The 21,112-nt window shown below is 41.5% G+C and overlaps 2 protein-coding genes across 2 annotated transcripts in view; both read left to right on the top strand.

Annotated features, from left to right (window-relative positions):
• LOC145403335 (beta-galactosidase-like) overlaps window positions 1–21,112 on the top strand; it is a 415,229-nt gene that overhangs the window by 128,993 nt on the left and 265,124 nt on the right. The gene's annotated exons all lie outside the window — the stretch shown is intronic.
• Window positions 541–21,112, top strand: part of LOC145403015 (uncharacterized) — a 28,842-nt gene continuing 8,270 nt past the window's right edge. Inside the window, exons 1-5 of the mRNA XM_080274844.1 lie at window positions 541–580; window positions 3,974–4,152; window positions 9,159–9,271; window positions 9,369–9,499; window positions 13,206–13,398. Coding sequence (XP_080130970.1) covers window positions 566–580; window positions 3,974–4,152; window positions 9,159–9,271; window positions 9,369–9,499; window positions 13,206–13,398 — 631 coding nt within the window. The 5' untranslated portion in view covers window positions 541–565. The remainder of the gene's footprint in view (window positions 581–3,973; window positions 4,153–9,158; window positions 9,272–9,368; window positions 9,500–13,205; window positions 13,399–21,112) is intronic.

The following is a 21,112-nucleotide window of genomic DNA, read 5'->3' as shown; positions in this document are numbered from 1 at the left end:
TGTAATCGAACCTGTTTGAATTAAACGGCCGACACTTTGACTCTGTCCCGTGACCCCTACCGAAGACCGATTGCTCTCAGAAATGATTCACCTCACATTCTCCTGTCCCTCAGCTCATCCACCAAGTTTGATTAAAATCGGATAATAAGCTTTTGAGTTAACCTTGCCCTTCACTTACAAACCTTTCCTCCCAAAATTAATCATCTGTTACCCCGATGGTCCTCTGTCATTAGGCAAAATTTGGTGCAGTTTCATCCACTGTTTATTTTCACAGCCTTACAGATGGACAGACAGACCAGACCATAACCCCTCGTGCTGCTGCGTGTGTGTGTGTAATGATTTCCCTCAGCTCGTTAGACAGAAATATATACAATTTTCTGTAGCCAAGCATCTCTCTCCCCACACATAATTATTAGCACTTAAGCGTTCCTCTCAACACACACACACACACACACACACACACACCAAGAGACAAGAATAACCTCCCTGCTCCCCAGATGCCACATACTGTCAGTGTGGTCTCAGCATCGGAGGGCGAAGGACGTGGCGGCTATCGTCTGTCACCATGTCGGGGAAACAGGTGAGCTCAAAGGTCCATAAATATGATGTGTGTGTGTGTGTGTGTGTGTGTGTGTGTGTGTGTGTGTGTGTGTGTGTGTGTGTGTGTGTGTGTGTGTGTGTGTGTGTAAGAGAGAGAGAGAGAATCTATGGCATCAGTATGTAGTGTTTCTCTCACTTGTGGTATTATGATGAAATATTTTTAATGCCATTTTTGCCAGACGTGGTGCTTTCTGCTACGTGTTACGGCCGTATTCTCTCTCTCTCTCTCTCTCTCTCTCTCTCTCTCTCTCTCTCAAATAACCTCTTCATTACTGGTTTACTTCAACGTGTGGTACGGTCGTATTCTCTTCTAATATAGTCTGTCGTAAAGAAAAAAAAAAAAAAATGAAAAAACACAAACAAAAGATTAAGGGCTAAACAAATGAAGGTGTAACATTTGAAATTAATTAAAGCGTCATAAACAAAACCAGAGAGCACTGAGAGAGCACATACCTTAACCAACACCGATAAAACTTAACGACTTATTCCTACACCCTGATCCGGATCTTCCGCAAAATATAACTAGACGAACAAAGGCAACTGAGTCTACGGTCACAATCAAGTCTTCCTTGATCTGCTGCCCATCTGTTCACCACATTCACTAGAACATTGTACACTAACAGACAGGTACATGCCAATACATAACCTCCTCTAACTCGCCGACGGAGGTAATACATGAAAGCATAATACAGAAAATAAACGAGGGCGTAATGTGAAAAATGAATCAATGTGTAAAATATTATTCAAGGCATAATATACAAAACTTGACAGCATTCAGAGAGCGCATACCTCCACCAATGCCACTGCCATTAAAAAGGATCCGGGTTTGGATCCGGATCCGCCCCCAAATTTAATAAATTCTTTCTTGGTCCATGGCCCACCTTTCCACAAAATTTTATTGAAATTCGCTGAGAACTTCTGGAGATATTGTGCGGGATACCCAGGATTCGGACCCGGACCCGGCCCAAAATTTAATTATTTCTTCCTAGGACCATGGCCCACCCTTCTACAAAATTTCATCAAAATCCGTTCATAATTTTTTGAGTAATCATGTTAATAAACAAACAAGCAAACAAACACGGGGTAAACCATATCCTCCTTTGTGGAGGTAATACATGAAGAGCGTAATTCCGTGGGCTTGGTGGCTCTCTTATCACCTTTAGTTGTTTGTTCTGTTTGTTATCTCCCTCAAGGTCGGAACAATGGTCATCATCCTTACCATCAGCACAAACTCAGGTTTTCTATTCCACTTAACACCACACGATTTTAATCCCGCTGAGTTTAAAAGACCTAACCACGGGTGCGCATAATTTTTTAATAGTTATCCACATAACCAAAATGTGTGGGGGCAGCAAGATTATTATTGTCATTCATCATTATGCCTCTGCCCACCTATGGTGGAGGAGGAATTAAGTGATTGGTCTGCCCGGCCGTGCGTGCGTTGGTGCCTGCTTGGGTCCGCAACGTGTTTCTGAGCGCGATATCTCCTGAACACATCGACGGATTTCCACCAAACTCTTGTCAGTGATACTGTATCAGTAGATGATGAACTGATTAAATCAGCTAGGTCAAGTGGTCAAAGGTTAGGGTCACTCAACTTAGCTTATCCTTGTGGGTGTGATATCTCCCGAACCCCTCGATGGATTTCGACCAAACTTGTCAGTGATAAACTATGAAGGCACAATGAACTTTAGGTCAGCAAGGTCAGGGAGTCAAAGGTCAAGGTGATATGGGGTCGACCTGGTTTATCGTTAGTCTTATTTCAGCCCACAATGAACCCTGTCATGGAGGTTGTATGGCAAGCCCTTGCGCAGGAGGTTGTACGGCAAACCCTTGCGCAAGGCGTGGCGGCGGCACACCAAGTGACACTATACGTCTACAGCTATAGTAGCCGCAGCGAGAAATGAACGCTGTGGTGGGGCAGCCGGGATGACCTGGGATTCCCCCACTGTAGCCATATCCACATGTCACCGACCATAGAGGTAGGATGTCACCGACCATCGGCCACCGCTGCAGCCCCGCTCCATGATCCTTACCCTGTGTCTCTGGCTTTCTCTTTCTCTCTCGGTTTCTATATAAACTGGTGTATTTCCAAAACTAATTATGAAATTATTATGACTTTTGTTCCACACCACCACTGAGGTAAAAATCAAGGAGAGTTTTCTGTATAAAGGTTTCCCCCCCCTTGTCTGAGGGCAGGTCAGTTCTGGCGAGTGTATAATTATAGGTCAGGCGGAGATATCGGCAAGGCCGTACTCCCCCGCTCATATGCCACACTTAGGAGGGGGGGGGAAACCTTTATACAGAAAACTCTCCTTGATTTTTACCTCAGTGGTGGTGTGGAACAAAAGTCATAATAATTTCATAATTAGTTTCGGAAATACACCAGTTTATATAGAAACCGAGAGAGAAAGAGAAAGCCAGAGACACAGGGTAAGGATCATGGAGCGGGGCTGCAGCGGTGGCCGATGGTCGGTGACATGTGGATATGGCTACAGTGGGGGAATCCCCGGTCATCCCGGCTGCCCCACCACAGCGTTCATTTCTCGCTGCGGCTACTATAGGGGTCAGAGTTCTCGGCGTTCCGTTAGCCTATTATGATTATTATAATTATTATTATTATTATTCTCAGTCCTACGAAGCATGATGGTATCACTGTCGGCAACTCGCCCTATACCGTTGGGCATGCATCAGCCTCGTGTGTGTGTAATTCACCGGGTCGGTCAGGATCACGTGATGGTTTTGTAATCATCGGCATTTTACCCTCCCGGAAGAGAGCTGAGAGCTCATATAGTCCGATCTAATGGTAAAGCCTTGACCTTCACACACGCACACACCCATCCTCTTGCTCAAGGAGGACAGTGACCACCCGCTTTGTCGGTGAAACCTTTTCGCATCCCGAGCAAGGCGCGAACCCCCGTCTTAGTAGATGCTAAGCTGGTACCACCGCACCAGCGAGTGTGTGTGTGTGTGTGTGTGTGTGTGTGTGTGTGTGTGGAGAGAGAGATACAACTTTCATTAACTCTACACTCTCGGGGGGCTCCTGTAAACTGAATAATATCGTCTGGCAACAGGAAGAGTATAACATTAAAAGAGTCTCATCTAAGGCACGCACGGGGTTTCTGTGAGGGTATTCCGTGGCCATTTCTTCCATAACAGTCAATTCATGATTTCTGCATCATACTTCAGTCCATACTACGGTGGCAAAAGAAAATGATGATGATGATGATGATGATGATGATGATGTATTAGCGTAACTGTTTATGTATTTACACTTGACGACGACGACGATGGTGGTAATGATAATGGTGATAATGAAGATTTACTTACTTACTTATTCATCTATTTTTTCATTTATTTACTGTGACATTAGGATAGTGGAAGTGTACGTGAGCTGCCAGTGATAGATCTACGGCTGGCCCAGGGCAGTACCCGCGGCGCCCTGGTGCGCCAGCTGCGGGAAGCTCTCACCACCGTGGGATTCATCTACCTGATCGGCGTAGACGGCTATGATGAGATTGAGCTCCTTAGGCTTACTAGGTGGTTCTTTAGGTAAGCCGTCTGTTATTGAGTGATTCAGTTATGTATCTGGTGGAACACACTAATAATGCATGAATTTATGGCTAACTGACATAACGTATCTTAATATGCACAGTACTTGTGTATATTCTCTCTCTCTCTCTCTCTCTCTTGTAACCACTGTCAAATATCACGTCGTACCATAGTTATTCAACTGCCCTTTAGAACTCATAATCTCGGTCAGACCTTGCATAGTGCAACTGTCCGCCCATGTCAGGCGTGACTGCCGCTACAGTACTTTTATAGACTACATGAACTGACAGGGTACAAACATAACCAAGTATATAAAGGGATATACCATCAGCATCTACTTTTTATAATTATGTGACAGTCTATAATACAGTGCTACTTTCATATATTTTTCTGATGTTTTATTTTTCTTGCACAGTCTTACAAAGTGATCACGCAGGTGTGTGCGTGTGTGGGGGGTGTTTATTCAGCTGGCGATTAAACGGTGTTATGGCTTACGATTTTTACACTTGGCTAACATTACTGTGGCTGTCCGTTTGTTTCTGTTTATAAATGTTTAACTAACAATGAATAATCTGTCTCTCGGACTTGCGGTGGTTCAGTGGGTAAAGTACTCGTCTCGCGATGCATGTGCCCCAAGTCTAGGGTTCGGAACCAACCGTGAAGAACTGTTAAATAGAGTACTAGCTGGTAGTATAGCCTGCCATATGCCTGCATGTGTTTGCATCCTGGCAGTTATACCAGTGATATGTAGTGACTGACTCACACACACACACACACACACACACACACACACACACATACACTATAACACTGACTTATATGCATCCCTTTTCCTACACTTCCCATCTCATTCGTACTTTGTTGGCATCTGGATATGTTAATTTTAATTATCATTCTCCCTCTGTGGAGTTTCTTCGATCCTGCAGTGGATCTAACAAAGGACTGATGTAGAAAAAATACGTCAGAGTCTGACTCTAGCAAGGCATGATTATACTGATGTGTGTGTGTGTGTGTGTGTGTGTGTGTGTGTGTGTGTGTGTGTGTGTGTGTGTGTGTGTGTGTGTGTCTGTCTGTCTGTCTGTCTGTTTGTTAGATATATAGAGTCCCACCAAACCACTCAGTCCAGCCACTCCAATCCAGCCACCCATTCCCCCACCATGTCAACACCCCGTCCACAGTAAGCATCCATCCCTCTGTCTACCCACCAACCCTCTCACTACCACGACTTATTTCATTACTTTGTGCTGGCTGCCTTCACACGATTTAATTCAGCTTCAGAAATGCCTTTTGTTTGGAGGAGTTAATGGGTAAGCGTGTCTAATCTCTTCACAGCAAGAGGTATGCCTTAAAAAAATCTCTGTTCTGTTCACTCTAACTGGTCATGAAGCTGGCGTCTTTCCATCGTGAATGCTGAGCTGCAGGAAGGTTAGAATATGGAGTTAGTCACAAAAAAACAGCAATATAAAGGCTTAAGAACATTGCCGCTGAACGGAGGCAAAGAAGCTTCAAAATACCAAAAGGATCTCCGTCAAGTTAAAGTGACCGAACTATTGACGTTACAGTACAGTGAACAGAGAAACGACGTCCCCGGCCCATGTTTAAATCAATAAAACTCTACGGTGTTTGCCTCCACAATTACACATTCGTAATTTCAGATAATCCCCCACACCAACTTTCCGCGTATACTTGGGATGTACGGTTGGTTTTAGATTCAAAGTGCATGTTGTTGGACTCCTTGTGCTGTGTGTGTACAGAGTCATTCACGTTTGGAGTTAAGGGCGAAACACACACACACACACACACACACACACACACACACACACACACACAGAGCGAGGGTGAAAATATCGGTAAATGCATTCATATCGATGCCAACACACGCAGACATACACACTAGCATGTGTGTGTGTACATGTGATGTATGTATGCATGAACAGTATGTATGTACGCGACGCGGGATGGAACATAAACATACATTTCTGAATCAGTTCTGTGTAAATAATTGGCATGATTGTGAATAATATCAAGACCAAGTTCTTTGCAATCCATGCGTCAGTGGGCGATCGTGAGCCATTCTGTGTTGGTGATATGGTCGTGCAGTGGTGTGACAGGCTGGGCAGCCTGTTCACAAGCGACGGCACCCTGTCGTCCGCCATTACCGCCCACGCACAAGCAAAAATGTGCCACATTCTGAAATTTGTGTCATTTTTGGAAAAGAATATAGACATACCATTTTATGTTAAAAAGAAAATGTTTGAAGCAGCCTTAATGTCAACCATCCTATATGGCTGTGAGTCCTGGTTCAATGGGAACTTGAGGCCAATGGAAAAATTGTATAACTGGGGTATTAAACAGCTGCTGGGAGCTCGTATGACGGCGTGCACGGACGTTTGTTACGTGGAACTCGGGTGCCCGCCACTGAAATCTTTAGTACTAGCAAGGCAGAGGAAGCTTTTCCAGCGACTGTGGGGGAAGAGGCGCGGTATGCCTGATGACCCGTGGGTGCACGCCGTCAAGCTGACCATGGCGGTTAACACACCAACAAGTAAACATATTAAGAGTTTAATTAATAATTCTGTTGACGGTGTTAAAGTCAGCACTGAATCTTTAAAGCAATCAATTTCTAACTCTACATCTTCTAGAAGGCTAATTTATAATGTGTTGAACCCTACCTTAACAGTTCACGAGATCTATAAATGTCGTGGTAAAACTAGTGAGGTACACAAAGTGGCATTTAGTCGGCTGCGGGTAATCAGTCATAATCTGGCGATTGAGACGGGCCGTTGGAATCGGCGTGGACGGGGACGTCTCCCGGTAGCAGAGCGGCTCTGTCCATGTGGTGCTGTGCAAACAGAGTTGCATTACTGGAGGTGTGTCCACTGTCTCAGCACATACGTACAAGATATAACTTTACTTCCTGGAGTCAAATCATTGGTGACGATGCTCAGTTTCCTGTTAAGGAGATAGTGTATAAGGTCCTTTCCTGTTTTGGCTAGTGTGTACTATAATGTTTACCATAACCTATGTTATTTAAAGTGTATTTAATTCATTTTGTATGCTCTTATTCTAACCATATCATTGGGATTTTTTTTCCCGTAAAAAAGGTGATTGGTCAAATTGTAGTTAAGTTACTAATCAGAAGTGTAATGATTTCCATCTTTCATTAAGGCTATATAGATGCACTGATCAACCCTTTAATACTTCGCTTGTTTTGTGGACCATAATTGTTTGCTAATATCTGATGTGCTGTTTATCATGCTAAGGTTTCTTGTTGCTTGAAATCCTGTATGTATAACTGGATATTGTGGTCAATAAATACTTACTTACTTACTATGTTTACTGTGTGTACACTTGAGTATGTAATGTATATCATGCACGTGTATCTATGTATGCTTGTGTGTTTATGTACGTATGCATGTACAGTACTTATGTTTATGTATGTAGACAGTATATTTGTGTAGCTACGCGCGCGCGCGCGCGCGCGCGCGCGTGTGTGTGTGTGTGTGTGTGTGTGTGTGTGTGTGTGTGTGTGTGTGTGTGTGTGTGTGTGTGTGTGTGTGTTCTTACCTAATTGTATCTTTACAGGAATGAGTCAAGCTCGTACTGTCCCGTGTCTTAGACCATATTTATCGTACATATCCTTAAATTTGTGAATTGTTTTGGCACACACTATTTCATTCGGTAGTGCATTCCACTGATCAATTGCTCTGTTTGGGAAACTGAATTTCCTTACGTCTTTATCACCTCTCTTCTTATGCAGTTTTTTGCAGTGTCCTCTTGCTGATGCTTCTCCATATGTTAAGTAATCATTTATGTCTATTTTCTCCTTTCCTGATATGCACTTATATAGCATTATCATGTCACCTCTTTTCCTTCTCTCCTGTAGTGTTGGTAGATTCAGTTTATTTAGTCTTTCTTCGTAGCTTAGGTCCCTTAAGCTTGGTATCCATCTTGTAGCGGCCCTTTGAACTTTTTCAATCTTGTCTATATGCTTTTTGAGATGAGGACTCCAGACTATTGATGCATATTCCAGGGTTGGTCTAATGAATGATGTTATTATCCTTCTTAGCATGTCTTCATTTATGTATGTGAATGCTATTCTCATATTTGCAAGCAGTGTATACATGTTCCGTACCTTCTCGCTGATGTGGTCAGCCGGAGATAGTCTGTTATTGATAATCACACCTAGGTCTTTCTCTCTTTCTGATGTGTATAGGGTTTTATTTCCTAACTTATAATCCCAATCAGGTCTTTTTCCACTTTTACCAAACTTGATTACATGACACTTGTCCACATTGAATTCCATTTGCCATGTACTACTCCATTCATGAAGTTTATTTAATTCTTCTTGTAGCTCTTTACAAGAGTGCGTTAGTAATTCTCCTACGTATTTTTGCATCATCTGCAAACATATTCAGATAGCTCTCATTTCCAGTGTTACTGTTTTTATCATTTATGTACACTAGAAACATGATTGGTGCCAGCACCGAACCCTGTGGTACTCCACTAGTCACTTCTTTCCATGATGAGTAGTTTCCTCTTAGTACTGTCCTCATTTCTCTTTTTATGAGAAAGTCTTGCATCCAACAAAACAGTTTGCCTCTAATTCCTCCTTGATGGTACAGTTTCCATAAAAGTCTTTGGTGTGGTACTGTGTCAAAAGCTTTCTTGAAATCTAAATAGATACTGTCCACCCATCCTTCCCTTTCCTGTATTGTGTTTGTTACTCTGTCATAGTAGCTTAACAGATTAGTAACACATGATTTTCCTTTTCTGAAACCAAACTGTCTTTCTGTTATCATACTGTGTTCTTCTAGATGATTTACCCAAGCGTTTCTTATAAGTTTTTCTAATACCTTGCTTACAACACTGGTCAGTGATACTGGTCGGTAGTTGAGAGGATTTTGTCTATTTCCTTTCTTGAATAAGGGGACTATATTTGTGTGTGTGTGTGTGTGTGTGTGTGTAGCTACGTGTGAGTGCATTAACGTCTCTCCTCCTGCCAGCCTGCCACTAGAGGAGCGAATGACGATCTCCAAGAAGTCGTTCAACCCGTCCTGCAGTCACGAATACCGAGGCTACTTCCCTGTCATTCCTGGGGCCGTCTCGCACAAGGAAGGTACGCTGCTTGGGTATTTCACCAGTGTACTTCATTATTATTATTATTATTATTATTATTATTACAACTACTTCTACTACTACTACAACTGCTGCAGGATTCGAGATGGGTCCAGTACAAGGGAAGCCGTCGATCGCTCAGAACTGCTTGGCCGCCCGGTTCCTGAATGAGGAGAACCAGTGGCCCCAGGATATGCCAGGACACCCACCCACAGCACAGCACTTCAGGGTACTACACACCATCACCACCGCCATCACCACCACCATCATTCTCGCCATCATCATCATCTCTGTCATCACCATCACCACCGCCATCATCATCATCTCTATCATCACCATCACCACCGCCATCATCATTATCATCACCATCACCATCACCACAGCCATCATCATTATCATCACCATCGCCACCATCATCATCTCTATCATCACCATCACCATCACCACCGCCATCATCATCATCATCACCACCGCCATCATCACCATTACCACCGCCACCGCCATCATCATCTTTATCATCACCATCACCTCTGCCATCACTACCGCCATCATCGTCATCATCTCCATCACCATCTCTGTCATCACTATCACCATCTCAATCATCACTATCACCATCACCACCGCCATCATCATCATCATCACCATCACCATCACCATCGCCAACATCATCATCTTTATCATCATCATCATCTCTATCATCACCACCACCATCACCACCGCCATCATCATCATCATCATCACCATCTCTATCATCACCACCACCATCACCACCGCCATCATCATCATCTCTATCATCACCATCGCCATCACCATCTCTATAATCACCATCACCATCACTAACGCCGTCATCACCATCTCTATCATCACCATCACCACCGCCATCATCACCATCACCACCACCATCATCACCATCACCACCGCCATCATCACCATCACCACCGCCATCATCACCATCACCACCACCATCATCATCATCATCTTTATCATCACCATCACCATCATCATCATCTCCATCATCACCATCTGTATCATCACCATCACCACGCCATCGTCACCATCACCACCGCCATCATCACCATCATCACAGCCACCATCACCATCACCACGCCATCATCACCATCACCACCGCCATCATCACCATCACCACAGCCACCATCACCATCACCACCGCCATCATCACCGTCACCATCATCTCTATCTTCACCATCACCACAGCCCTCATCATCATCTCTATCATCACCGCCACCATCACCACCGCCATCATCATCATCTCTATCATCACCATCACCATCACCACCGCCATCATCATCATCATCATCATCATCACCATCACCACCGCCATCATCATCATCTCTATCATCACCATCACCATCACCACCGCCATCATCATCATCTCTGTCATCACCATCACCACCGCCATCATCATCATCTCTGTCATCACCATCACCACCGCCATCATCATCATCTCTGTCATCACCATCACCACCGCCATCATCATCATCTCTGTCATCACCATCGCCACCGCCATCATCATCATCTCTGTCATCACCATCACCACCGCCATCATCATCATCTCTGTCATCACCATCACCACCGCCATCATCATCATCTCTGTCATCACCATCACCACCGCCATCATCATCATCTCTACCATCACCATCACCATCACCACCGCCCTCATCATCATCATCTCATCATCACCACCGCCCTCATCATCATCTCCATCATCACCATCACCACAGCCCTCATCATCATCTCTATCATCACCATCACCATCCTCATCATCATCTTTGTCGTCATTATCAGTAAACACACACAGTCATATCAAAGAGTGTGCATAACCTCCCACTAACACACTCAACCCCTCATCCAACATCAATATTAATACGCGCATCTGACGGACGATTTGACTCAGTTGGAGGCGATATCTTACCAGTTGTATTCGCAATGTCTCTCCTGAATAAAAATCGTCTGGTAACAGCAACAGAAAAAGATATACTAACGTCAGCTGTTTGAACGCGTTGAGTATAATAAGGGTAGGGTGAGTCAGGTTAGGCTGGGTCAGGTTTATGCAATGTTAGGTTAAGGTAGGTTTGAGAAGGTTAGGGAAGGTTAAAATGTAAGTGAGAGAGAGAGAGAGAGAGAGAGAGAGAGAGAGAGAGAGAGAGAAAAGCCCTCCCTGATTCACCCCTAGCCTTGAATCACGGCCACAATACAGCCACTTATTAACTCATCAGTCACACCCTCATCCCTCCCTGATTCACTCTCACCCCTTACCCTCATAATACCAGAACAACTGCTAAGGAAAACAGACGTGGATAAGAATAGAAATTAGAAGAGAATGCATCAACTGACCTCCCAGTGAAATGAACTATACTGTATACAGAGGGTGTCCTACGATATATATACATATTGTTCACTTAAGGGGGTTACTTTACTGATAATTCTGAGTAAAACTGCTGTATCAACACTAGTGAGTTTTTCAATCGTTGCGGATCTGCAGTTACTGATGACTTTTTGAGTTAATTATGAGGCAGACCAATTACGCCCATATGGTCACCAGTAACTGTACCTCTGTAACGACTGAGCACTGAAGTTATGCTAATATACTGTAGCACTGTTATTCTAAATTAATCCAAGAATAACCATATATATATATATATATATATATATATATATATATGTGTGTGTGTGTGTGTGTGTGTGTGTGTGTGTGTGTGTGTGTGTGTGTGTACTATATGTACATAAATCCGTTAACGTTACGAAATCTGGCCTTCAATTCACAGGTGAAAACTATTTCCACAAGTTTTTTTTTAACATTTTCGAATGTAATTCACAAACACCTGCGGGGCGGTCAACTCTCCACTACTGGATAAAGTTAACCCTTTCACACCCATGACCTGCCGTATGTTTTAGTGTATCATTACAACCTCCACAAGACTTTATTAAACTGGGGAGAGACTTTTAGACCTAGATGGGTCAGACAAAGCCTTCACTGACTCCTTCACGACTAGAGCGCTCTCTTAACTTGAGTCAAATTTCCTGTTAATATCAAGAATGAAATATAAATAAGGTACTCCGGCTGAAGGGGTAAAGACCTAAGCCATACTGACAAAACATCATACCCTGAGCTGATAGTTCTTACAATTTAGTGTCTAATTTAACTTTTTCTTGATCCTTCCTCATTTATTAGCGGGAAATTGGGTTCTGAAGAAGAAGATGATGATGATGATGATGATGACCTTGATCATGATGATCATGATCATAATAATAATAATAATAATAGTAATAATAATAATAATACTAATAATAATAATAATAATAATAATTAATAATAATAATAAATACTGATATCTGGTGAAAGCCCTGCCTTATGGCCAAAAATAAGACGTCTCAAGAGACGACTGGGATTCTACCATTCAGAACGTTGCCAGGGAGGCAGGCTGGTCTCTAAATAGACTAGCACTATGTTAGACTAGCCTTGGAGTCCTTACCAAGGGACATCAGGAAGGGCATCCGGTCATAAAATGTTACACGCTCCAGTCCAAAAGTCCTCTACCCAGGGGCAACACCTTGGCCCTTCGGGGATACCTGGCGTAAAACCAAATAAATAAATATATATATATATATATATATATATATATATATATATATATATATAGGTATGTATGTATGTACAGTAGTGGCTGAAGTCGGGTGTGAGACAGCAGTTCACTAACGCGCTACAGCACCTAGCCAAGATCTGTCCGGCTTCCCTATCATGTTAAAAGTTGCCAGGGACGTAGCGTGCCTCCTACATTTTAAATGACGTGGACTAACGGCAGCCTGGCTTCGGCCACTACTACATCCTGACCAATCCAGGGGCGATACGGGGACGGGTGTGCGTAACCTGACGTAATCCACAGCATATCTCAAACTCCCACCCCTCTTGACAGACCTGGATGGAGCGGTACCACGAGAAGATGACCGCAGCATCCCTGGAGCTGATGCGCTTGATTGCTGAGGGATTCGATGCTGAGCCGGAGTTCTTCACGTCCCTCTTCACCCCCACCCACCTGTCCACCCTCAGACTGATCCGATACCCACCCAGGCCTGACCCACCGGAGAGCGCCAGGGATGGAGACTACGGTGAGTGTATGGGAGGCAGGCAGACAGACATAGATAGATCGATAGACAGACAGATTGATAGACAGGTAGATACATAGATAGACAGGTAGACAGACAGATAAAGTCAGAAAGATAGATAGATACATAGACAGACAGACAGACAGAGGATAGACAGTGATTGATGGATGAAGGAGTGGATAGACAGAGACTGATATACAGGCTGACAGATATATATCGTGTATATATATATAGTATATCTATCAATCTATACATTATATCTATCTATCTATCTATCTACCTATATCAATCTATTTATCTATCTATCTATATCTATCTCTATCTCTCTACATAGTGTATCTATCTATCTATCTCTCTACCTATCTATCTATCTATCGATCGATCGATCTGTCTATCTATCTATCTATCTTTATCTATATATCGATCTATCTATCTATATGCAGTATATTTACATCTTTTTATATCGACAGATTGATAGATAGAAAGAGAGAGAGAGAGAGAGAGAGAGAGAGAAGGGGGGGGGTAAGCAAACACTTGTGGGGCATCCTGTGATAATTATATGCAATAACATACAACAACGTACCTTGACTTACCCAAGCAAACTTTGTTTTTTTTTCTATCTTCAGACGATTTCACTCAGCAAAATATATCGAACCACCGGGGTAAAGTACAGTATAGCCTTAATCAACCCTTCCATATACAGAACTCCCAGTTGAATAAAATCGTCTTGGGCGGGGGTTGCAAGACTAAATCGAAGTGGTATTGGTAGTGAAGGGGGTTAGACCTAAGCCTTACCTAACGCCCGTAACTGTTACCAAGAGCTGGGAAAATGACCTGGAAAAAAAAAAAAAGTGAAACAAAAACCGAAAATGGAAGAAAAAGAAAAAAGCTAACAGGCCTTTATTCTGGACTTAATTTGTTGTATGTCTATTGTGTCAGCGTAACACATAGGCGGTAAAATGTAAACAAATTCGGTATTCACTCAGGCTACTTAACTCCTGTGGCCAGAGAACGTATTTTATCATCAACAATATTATTATTATTATTATTATTATTATTATTATTATATTATATTATCATTATTACTATTATTATGAGCAAAGGAGTGCAGCGACCGAAGGAAGCAAACGAAGCGATGTTTACGTTCAGCTGAGAAATGAGTGGCCCGACACGACCCGGCCCGGCCCGACGCGACCCGACCGGACCGCGATGGTTTTCAGAGGCTAATAACTTTTCTACTATGTGAGATAGAGAGGAGATTCTTTCACCAGGTAGTAAATACATTCAATAAATTAGGTTTTTGGCTATGTATTTACTCATGAAACCGAAGAAACCCCCTTCAAATCTCAGCTTTCCAAGGGAATGTACCGAGGGCTTCATCTGACATACTCAACAGTAAAATCGATTTAAAGCACTTTGAAAGTGACACATACGAGGTATAAGTTGTTTTTCACTTTCATATGCTGATTGCGAGCGCTGTGTGTGTTCTTACCTAATTGTTCTTACCTAATTGTATCTTTACAGGAATGAGTCAAGCTCGTACTGTCCGGTGTCTTAAACCATATTTATCGTACATATCCTTAAATTTGTGAATTGTTTTGGCACACACTATTTCATTCGGTAGTGCATTCCATTGATCAATTGCTCTGTTTGGGAAACTGAATGTCCTTACGTCTTTATCACCTCTCTTCTTATGCAGTTTTTTGCAGTGTCCTCTTGCTGATGCTTCTCCATATGTTAAGTAATCATTTATGTCTATTTTCTCCTTCCCTGATATGCACTTATATAACATTATCATGTCACCTCTTTTCCTTCTCTCCAGTAGTGTTGGTAAATTCAGTTTATTTAGTCTTTCTTCGTCGCTTAGGTCCCTTAAGCTTGGTATCCATCTTGTAGCGGCCCTTTGAACTTTTTCAATCTTGTCTATGTGCTTTTTAAGATGAGGACTCCAGACTACTGAGGCATATTCCGGGGTTGGTCTAATGAATGATGTTATTATCCTTCTTAGCATGTCTTCATTTATGTATGTGAATGCTATTCTCATATTTGCAAGCAGTGTATACATGTTCCATACCTTCTCGCTGATGTGGTCAGCCGGAGATAGTCTGTTATTGATAATCACACCTAGGTCTTTCTCTCTTTCTGATGTGTATAAGGTTTTATTTCCTAACTTATAATCCCAATCAGGTCTTTTTCCACTTTTACCAAACTTGATTACATGACACTTGTCCACATTGAATTCCATTTGCCATGTACTACTCCATTCATGAAGTTTATTTAATTCTTCTTGTAGCTCTTTACAAGAGTCTGTGTTAGTAATTCTCCTTTGTATTTTTGCATCATCTGCAAACATATTCAGATAGCTCTCATTTCCAGTGTTACTGTTTATATCATTTATATATACTAAAAACATGATTGGTGCCAGCACTGAATCCTGTGGTACTCCACTAGTCACTTCTTTCCATGATGAGTAGTTTCCTCTTAGTACTGTTCTCATTTCTCTTTTTATGAGAAAGTCTTGAATCCAACAAAACAGTTTGCCTCGAATTCCTCCTTGATGGTACAGTTTCCATAAAAGTCTTTGGTGTGGTACTGTGTCAAAAGCTTTCTTGAAATCTAAATAGATACTGTCCACCCATCCTTCCCTTTCCTGTATTGTGTTTGTTACTCTGTCATAGTAGCTCAACAGATTCGTAACACATGATTATCCGTTTCTGAAACCAAACTGTCTTTCTGTTATCATACTGTGCTCTTCTAGATGATTTACCCAAGCTTTTCTTATAAGCTTTTCTAATACCTTGCTTACAACACTGGTCAGTGATACTGGTCGGTAGTTCAGTGGATTTTGTCTATTTCCTTTCTTGAATAAGGGGACAATATTATTTTGCTTTTTTCCAATATCAGGTAGGTTACCTTGACTCAAGGATATCTTGAAAATTAAAAATAACGGTTTACTTAACTCCTTTGCACATTCTCGTAGTACCCAACATGAAATTTCATCAGGACCACTTGCTTTTCCTCTGTCTAATCTACTTAACTCCTCCTGTATTATTTTTTCTGCTATTTGTATATCTGGTAGTATGTGTGGACATGCATGTTCCACATAGTCCCTCTCAAAATTTTTTTCTTCATTAAAAACTAATTGGAAATTCTTATTTAGTGCTTCACAAATAATTTTCTCTTGTGAATAAGTGATTCCCTCGTCCGTAATGGATTGTATTATATCTTTTACTTTGGTTTTGCTTCTGATATAGCTGTAAAACAGCTTTGGTTGATCACTACTTTTATTTATTATATCCTCCTCAAACTGTTTTTGGGCTTCCCTCTTTATTCTTGTTTAATCGTTTCTTGCCTGTTTGTAATTATTATACGCCCTTTCACTATTGTGTCTTCTGTATCTATTCCACAACAAATCTCTTCTTTCTTTAGATTTTTTACATTCTGTTTTGAACCATTTCTGTATTTTCTTATCTGCTTCTTTGTGCTGTGGGATGTACTTCTGGACTCCTATTTCATAAAATTCACAGAATTTTTTATATACAGCATTTAAATCTTCTCCTCTAAGCTCATTTTCCCAATCAACTTCTAAGAAATACTTCTTTAGGTCTTGATAATTTCCCTTTTTATAGTTTAGGCTCTTTTTGTAACTATCATTGCTGTTTACTATGTCATATGCTATCCTGAAGTTATAATTTAGTGTGTGGTAATCATAGGGGCATTTGTCTTCTTAGTATAATAGGAAAAGTGTATGGTAGGATACTTATAGACAGAGTTAGAGAAAGAACAGAGAAATTAGTTGGAGAAGAACAGGGAGCCTTTAGGAAGGGAAGAGGTTGTGTAGATCAGATATTCATTCTTAGATCTTTAGTGGAAAAGTTTCTAGAGAAGGGAAAGAAGTTGTATGCGGCTTTCATGGATTTGGAGAAAGCATATGACAGGATGGATAGACAAGGATTGTGGAAAGTGTTAAGAATATATGGAGTAGATGGGAAGTTGTTGAACGCTGTGAAGAGTATGTACGATGGTGCGAAGGCTGCAGTGCGTGTGGATGGTGAACTAAGTGAATTTTTCTCTTTGAAAGTTGGTTTGAAACAGGGATGTGTCATGTCTCCATGGTTGTTCAATCTGTACATGGATGGGGTAATAAAAGAGATACAAGGTAGGGTAGTGGATGTTGGAGTGGCCCTGGTGAGAGAGGATAGTGTTTGGAAACTCCCTGTACTGTTGTTTGCAGATGATACTGTGTTGTTGAGTGAAGACGAAGGGGAGCTGCAGGGCTTGGTGGATGAGTTTGAGAGAGTGTGTAAGAAACGGAAACTAAAGGTGAATGTAGGGAAGAGTAAAGTGATGGTCTTTGAGAGAGGTGAAGTTAGTGAATGTACAGCGAGGTTGGATGGTGAGGAATTGGAAAATGTGAGTACGTTTAAGTATTTGGGTAGTGTGATGAGTAAGGATGGAGGTTTGGAGGGTGAAGTGCTTGAAAGGGTACAGCAGGGAAGAAAGGTTGCTGGTTCCTTGAAAGCAGTGATAAGAAACAGGGAAGTGAGCATGGAAGAGAAAAAGTTACTACATGACAGTATTGTGATACCAACTCTAACGTACGGATGTGAAGCTTGGACATTGTTGGAAGGACACAAGTCAAGAGTGACAGCAGTGGAAATGAGTTATTTAAGAGGAGCCTGTGGAGTCACGTGGAGAGACAGGCTGACGAATGAGGATATAAAGGAGCGTTGTGATGTGGATGTGGATGTGATAGGAAGCGTTATGAGGAACACACTGAGGTGGTTTGGCCATGTGGAGAGGATGGAGGGTGAAAGACTGACGAAGAGAGTGTATGTGAGTGAGGTGGAGGGGGGAAGAGGGAGGGGGAGGCCGAGGATGAGATGGAGGGATGGGGTGGAGAGGTATATGAGAGAGGGGGGTGTGAGTTGGGAGCAGGGCAGTGAAATGGCGGGGGACAGGGCAACTTGGAGGCGATTTGTTTGTGGCCACCCCAAACGGGATTGAGGCGTCTGGCAATAGATAGATAGATAGATAGATGATCGTTTTTGCCGAGTGGAGGGTGATATATTAAACTGTCAATATCATTTTCTTGCCTAGTAAATATTAGATCTAGCACTGAAGGTACATCAAGTCCTCTTTTTCTGGTGGTTTCCCTCACATGTTGCGTTAGGAAAAACTCTTGCACGAGATCCAGGAGCTTTTGGTCCCAACAGCGTTCTTGGCTAATTATATCTAGAGTATTCCAATTTATATTTGTATTAAAATCCCCAGTTAGTATAATTCTTTCCGATTTCTCTTCCATTTTATGTAGTAATGATCTTAAACTCTGAATTGTACTCTCTGCCAAGTCCTCATATTCATCTCTTTCCCATGTGTTTGATCTGGGTGGCATGTACAAATTGGCTACAATTACTTTATCTTCAGATGTGTTGATCTCTACTGCAATCAGTTCTACTTGTGATGGTATATCTAGTTTTATTTCATTGACTTTTAGATTTTTCTTAGTTAATATTATAATTCCTCCTCCTTTTTTTAAATTTCTGTCTCTTCTCCATATATTATATTCCTCTAAGTTTAGTATGTAATTGGATATCCTTGGTGTTAATTTTGTTTCAGTTAGGCATATTATTTGTGGTTCATTTTCTCTGACATAATCATTCATCTCTAATAATTTAGATACCATTCCATCCACATTTGAGTACATCAACTTTATCATCTTGTTTATATACTTGTCATGACATGGTTCTACTACCTTCCTCCTTTTTCTTCCATCCTGTTTGTGTACCACTTTCGTACCTGCAATCCTATTACTTTGTAAAAAAATTTCTTCTTCTCCTCTTCTGATCTTCCCTCATTTTTTGTTTTTGCTTCCTCCCTTTTCTCTTTCAGTAATTCCAGTTCCTCTTGTGTTAGGCATCTTTTTATCCATACATTTTTGAACTCCTCTTTTTCCATAAGATTCTTTGCATTTTTAGTATCTCTTCCACAGTGTTTACACTCTGGAAAGTCACCTTTAGAGGTCTTGTCTTGCTTTTCTCATATTTCCCTAACCTTTTGTGTTCCTCTATGTCTTTACTACAGATTTCCTCTGATACTTCTTTCAGTAAGCTCATTACATTTGCCATCTCCTTTTTGTCTCTTGTGATCTTGTTTTTTACTTCTTCCTCTTCTATACCAGTGATTACTATAGATTTGTTTATATCTACTGAATCTCTGACTAACTTTGGATTGTTTTGGATTATTCTTTTCACTTCCTTTTTAATGCTTTTTTCCTCCACCCTTGTTTCTAAGTCTTTCTTTACTTTCACCATTTCAGCATACGTGGTTTCCACATCATTTTTGTAGCTTTGCACAGCTTCATTCACCTGTGTTATCTTCTCCTCAATATCACTGCTCTGGTCTATAAGACTGCTTACTTGCCTAATTGTCTCTGTATCATTTTTGAACTCTTCCATAACACTCTCGTGATTGACTACTGTACTTGCCATTTCACTCATTTTTTTCCTAAGTGTACTCAATTCCACTGTTAGTTCACTGATGGTTGTGTCTTTCTTGTTGGCCTCCCTTCCTAGCTTTTCTATTTCTTCCTTTTCCTAGTGCATCTGCTTCTTTATTTCATCAATTTCATTTTTGAAAGCCATTTCTAGTTTGTGAACACGTTCAACCAGTCTATTGTGGGTCTCCACTTCAACCAGTTCTTGGTAGAAATCATCATTTTGCTTTTTACCTTCATCTCTTTTCTTTTCCAAATTTGCTTTACTAAATTATGTATCCATTTTGCAATACTAAAAGTACTGAGTATGTACTTACATTCCAGTTGTTGCTGTAGTCTAAACAAACCTCAGCTGACTCAGCGCATTCTTTCATCTTGGTTCACTGTTCTGTTTGAACAAGTCTTGTTTAAGCTTATTATTTTTTTCCTTTTAATAATGAAAAATCATTTAGTCTAACCTGGTACAGAGCTTGACTCATACAAAGATACTAATTTAGGTAATGCCACTGGCCGTGTTGGTTCAGTACGGAGCGCCGATGTCGCACGTCCGCCTCGATTGACTCCCTCTGTGTGTGTGTGTGTGTGTGTGTGAAAACATGAGAAAACAAATATTTTACCCCAATCACTCTTCTGTTATTTTTCAACTACCTCATCAGAAATGCTGAAAGTTTACACCAAGATGAAATATGATGATAGGCGTATGTAAAAATGTATGCTCGCTCGCTCGCCACATGCTCACAAAGCGCACTTTACTGGTTATTATTATTATTATTATTATTATTATTATTATTACTATTATTATCATTATTATTATTATCATTATTATTATTATCCATCCGTCCGTCATCTAATCCTACATTGCCCCATGAGAAGCGTAGGAGCCTGAGGCTAGGCAACTTGGTCCTGACATTTAAGATGAGTGACCAGCCTCACTCATCCCTGAGTGACATTACATAAGCAATCAACCCCAACCATCCCTTGGATATAAACCTTCACCGGCTCAATTCGATTGGAGCGCAATAATTACCCACTAAACCACCAGGCGCCAAAATTTGATTATATGGTTACCACTCAGCATAGTACATGGTTTCCTGGTGTACAGGAAACCATTTGGCTTGTCACTCAGTGTAGAGTCACCCACAGGCAGAAAGAAGAGGAAAGAATGAAGGAAAGAAAGACAGAAAGGGGAATGTAAAGTCACCCGTAGGCAGAAGGACGAAG

This window comes from Coenobita brevimanus, chromosome 60 (genome assembly GCF_032717465.1).
Source record: "Coenobita brevimanus isolate Jiangsu-jjx chromosome 60, ASM3271746v2, whole genome shotgun sequence".
Taxonomy (NCBI): domain Eukaryota; kingdom Metazoa; phylum Arthropoda; class Malacostraca; order Decapoda; family Coenobitidae; genus Coenobita; species Coenobita brevimanus.
Note: the sequence above shows the minus strand (reverse complement) of the source record. Positions and strands in the feature narration are given on the sequence as shown.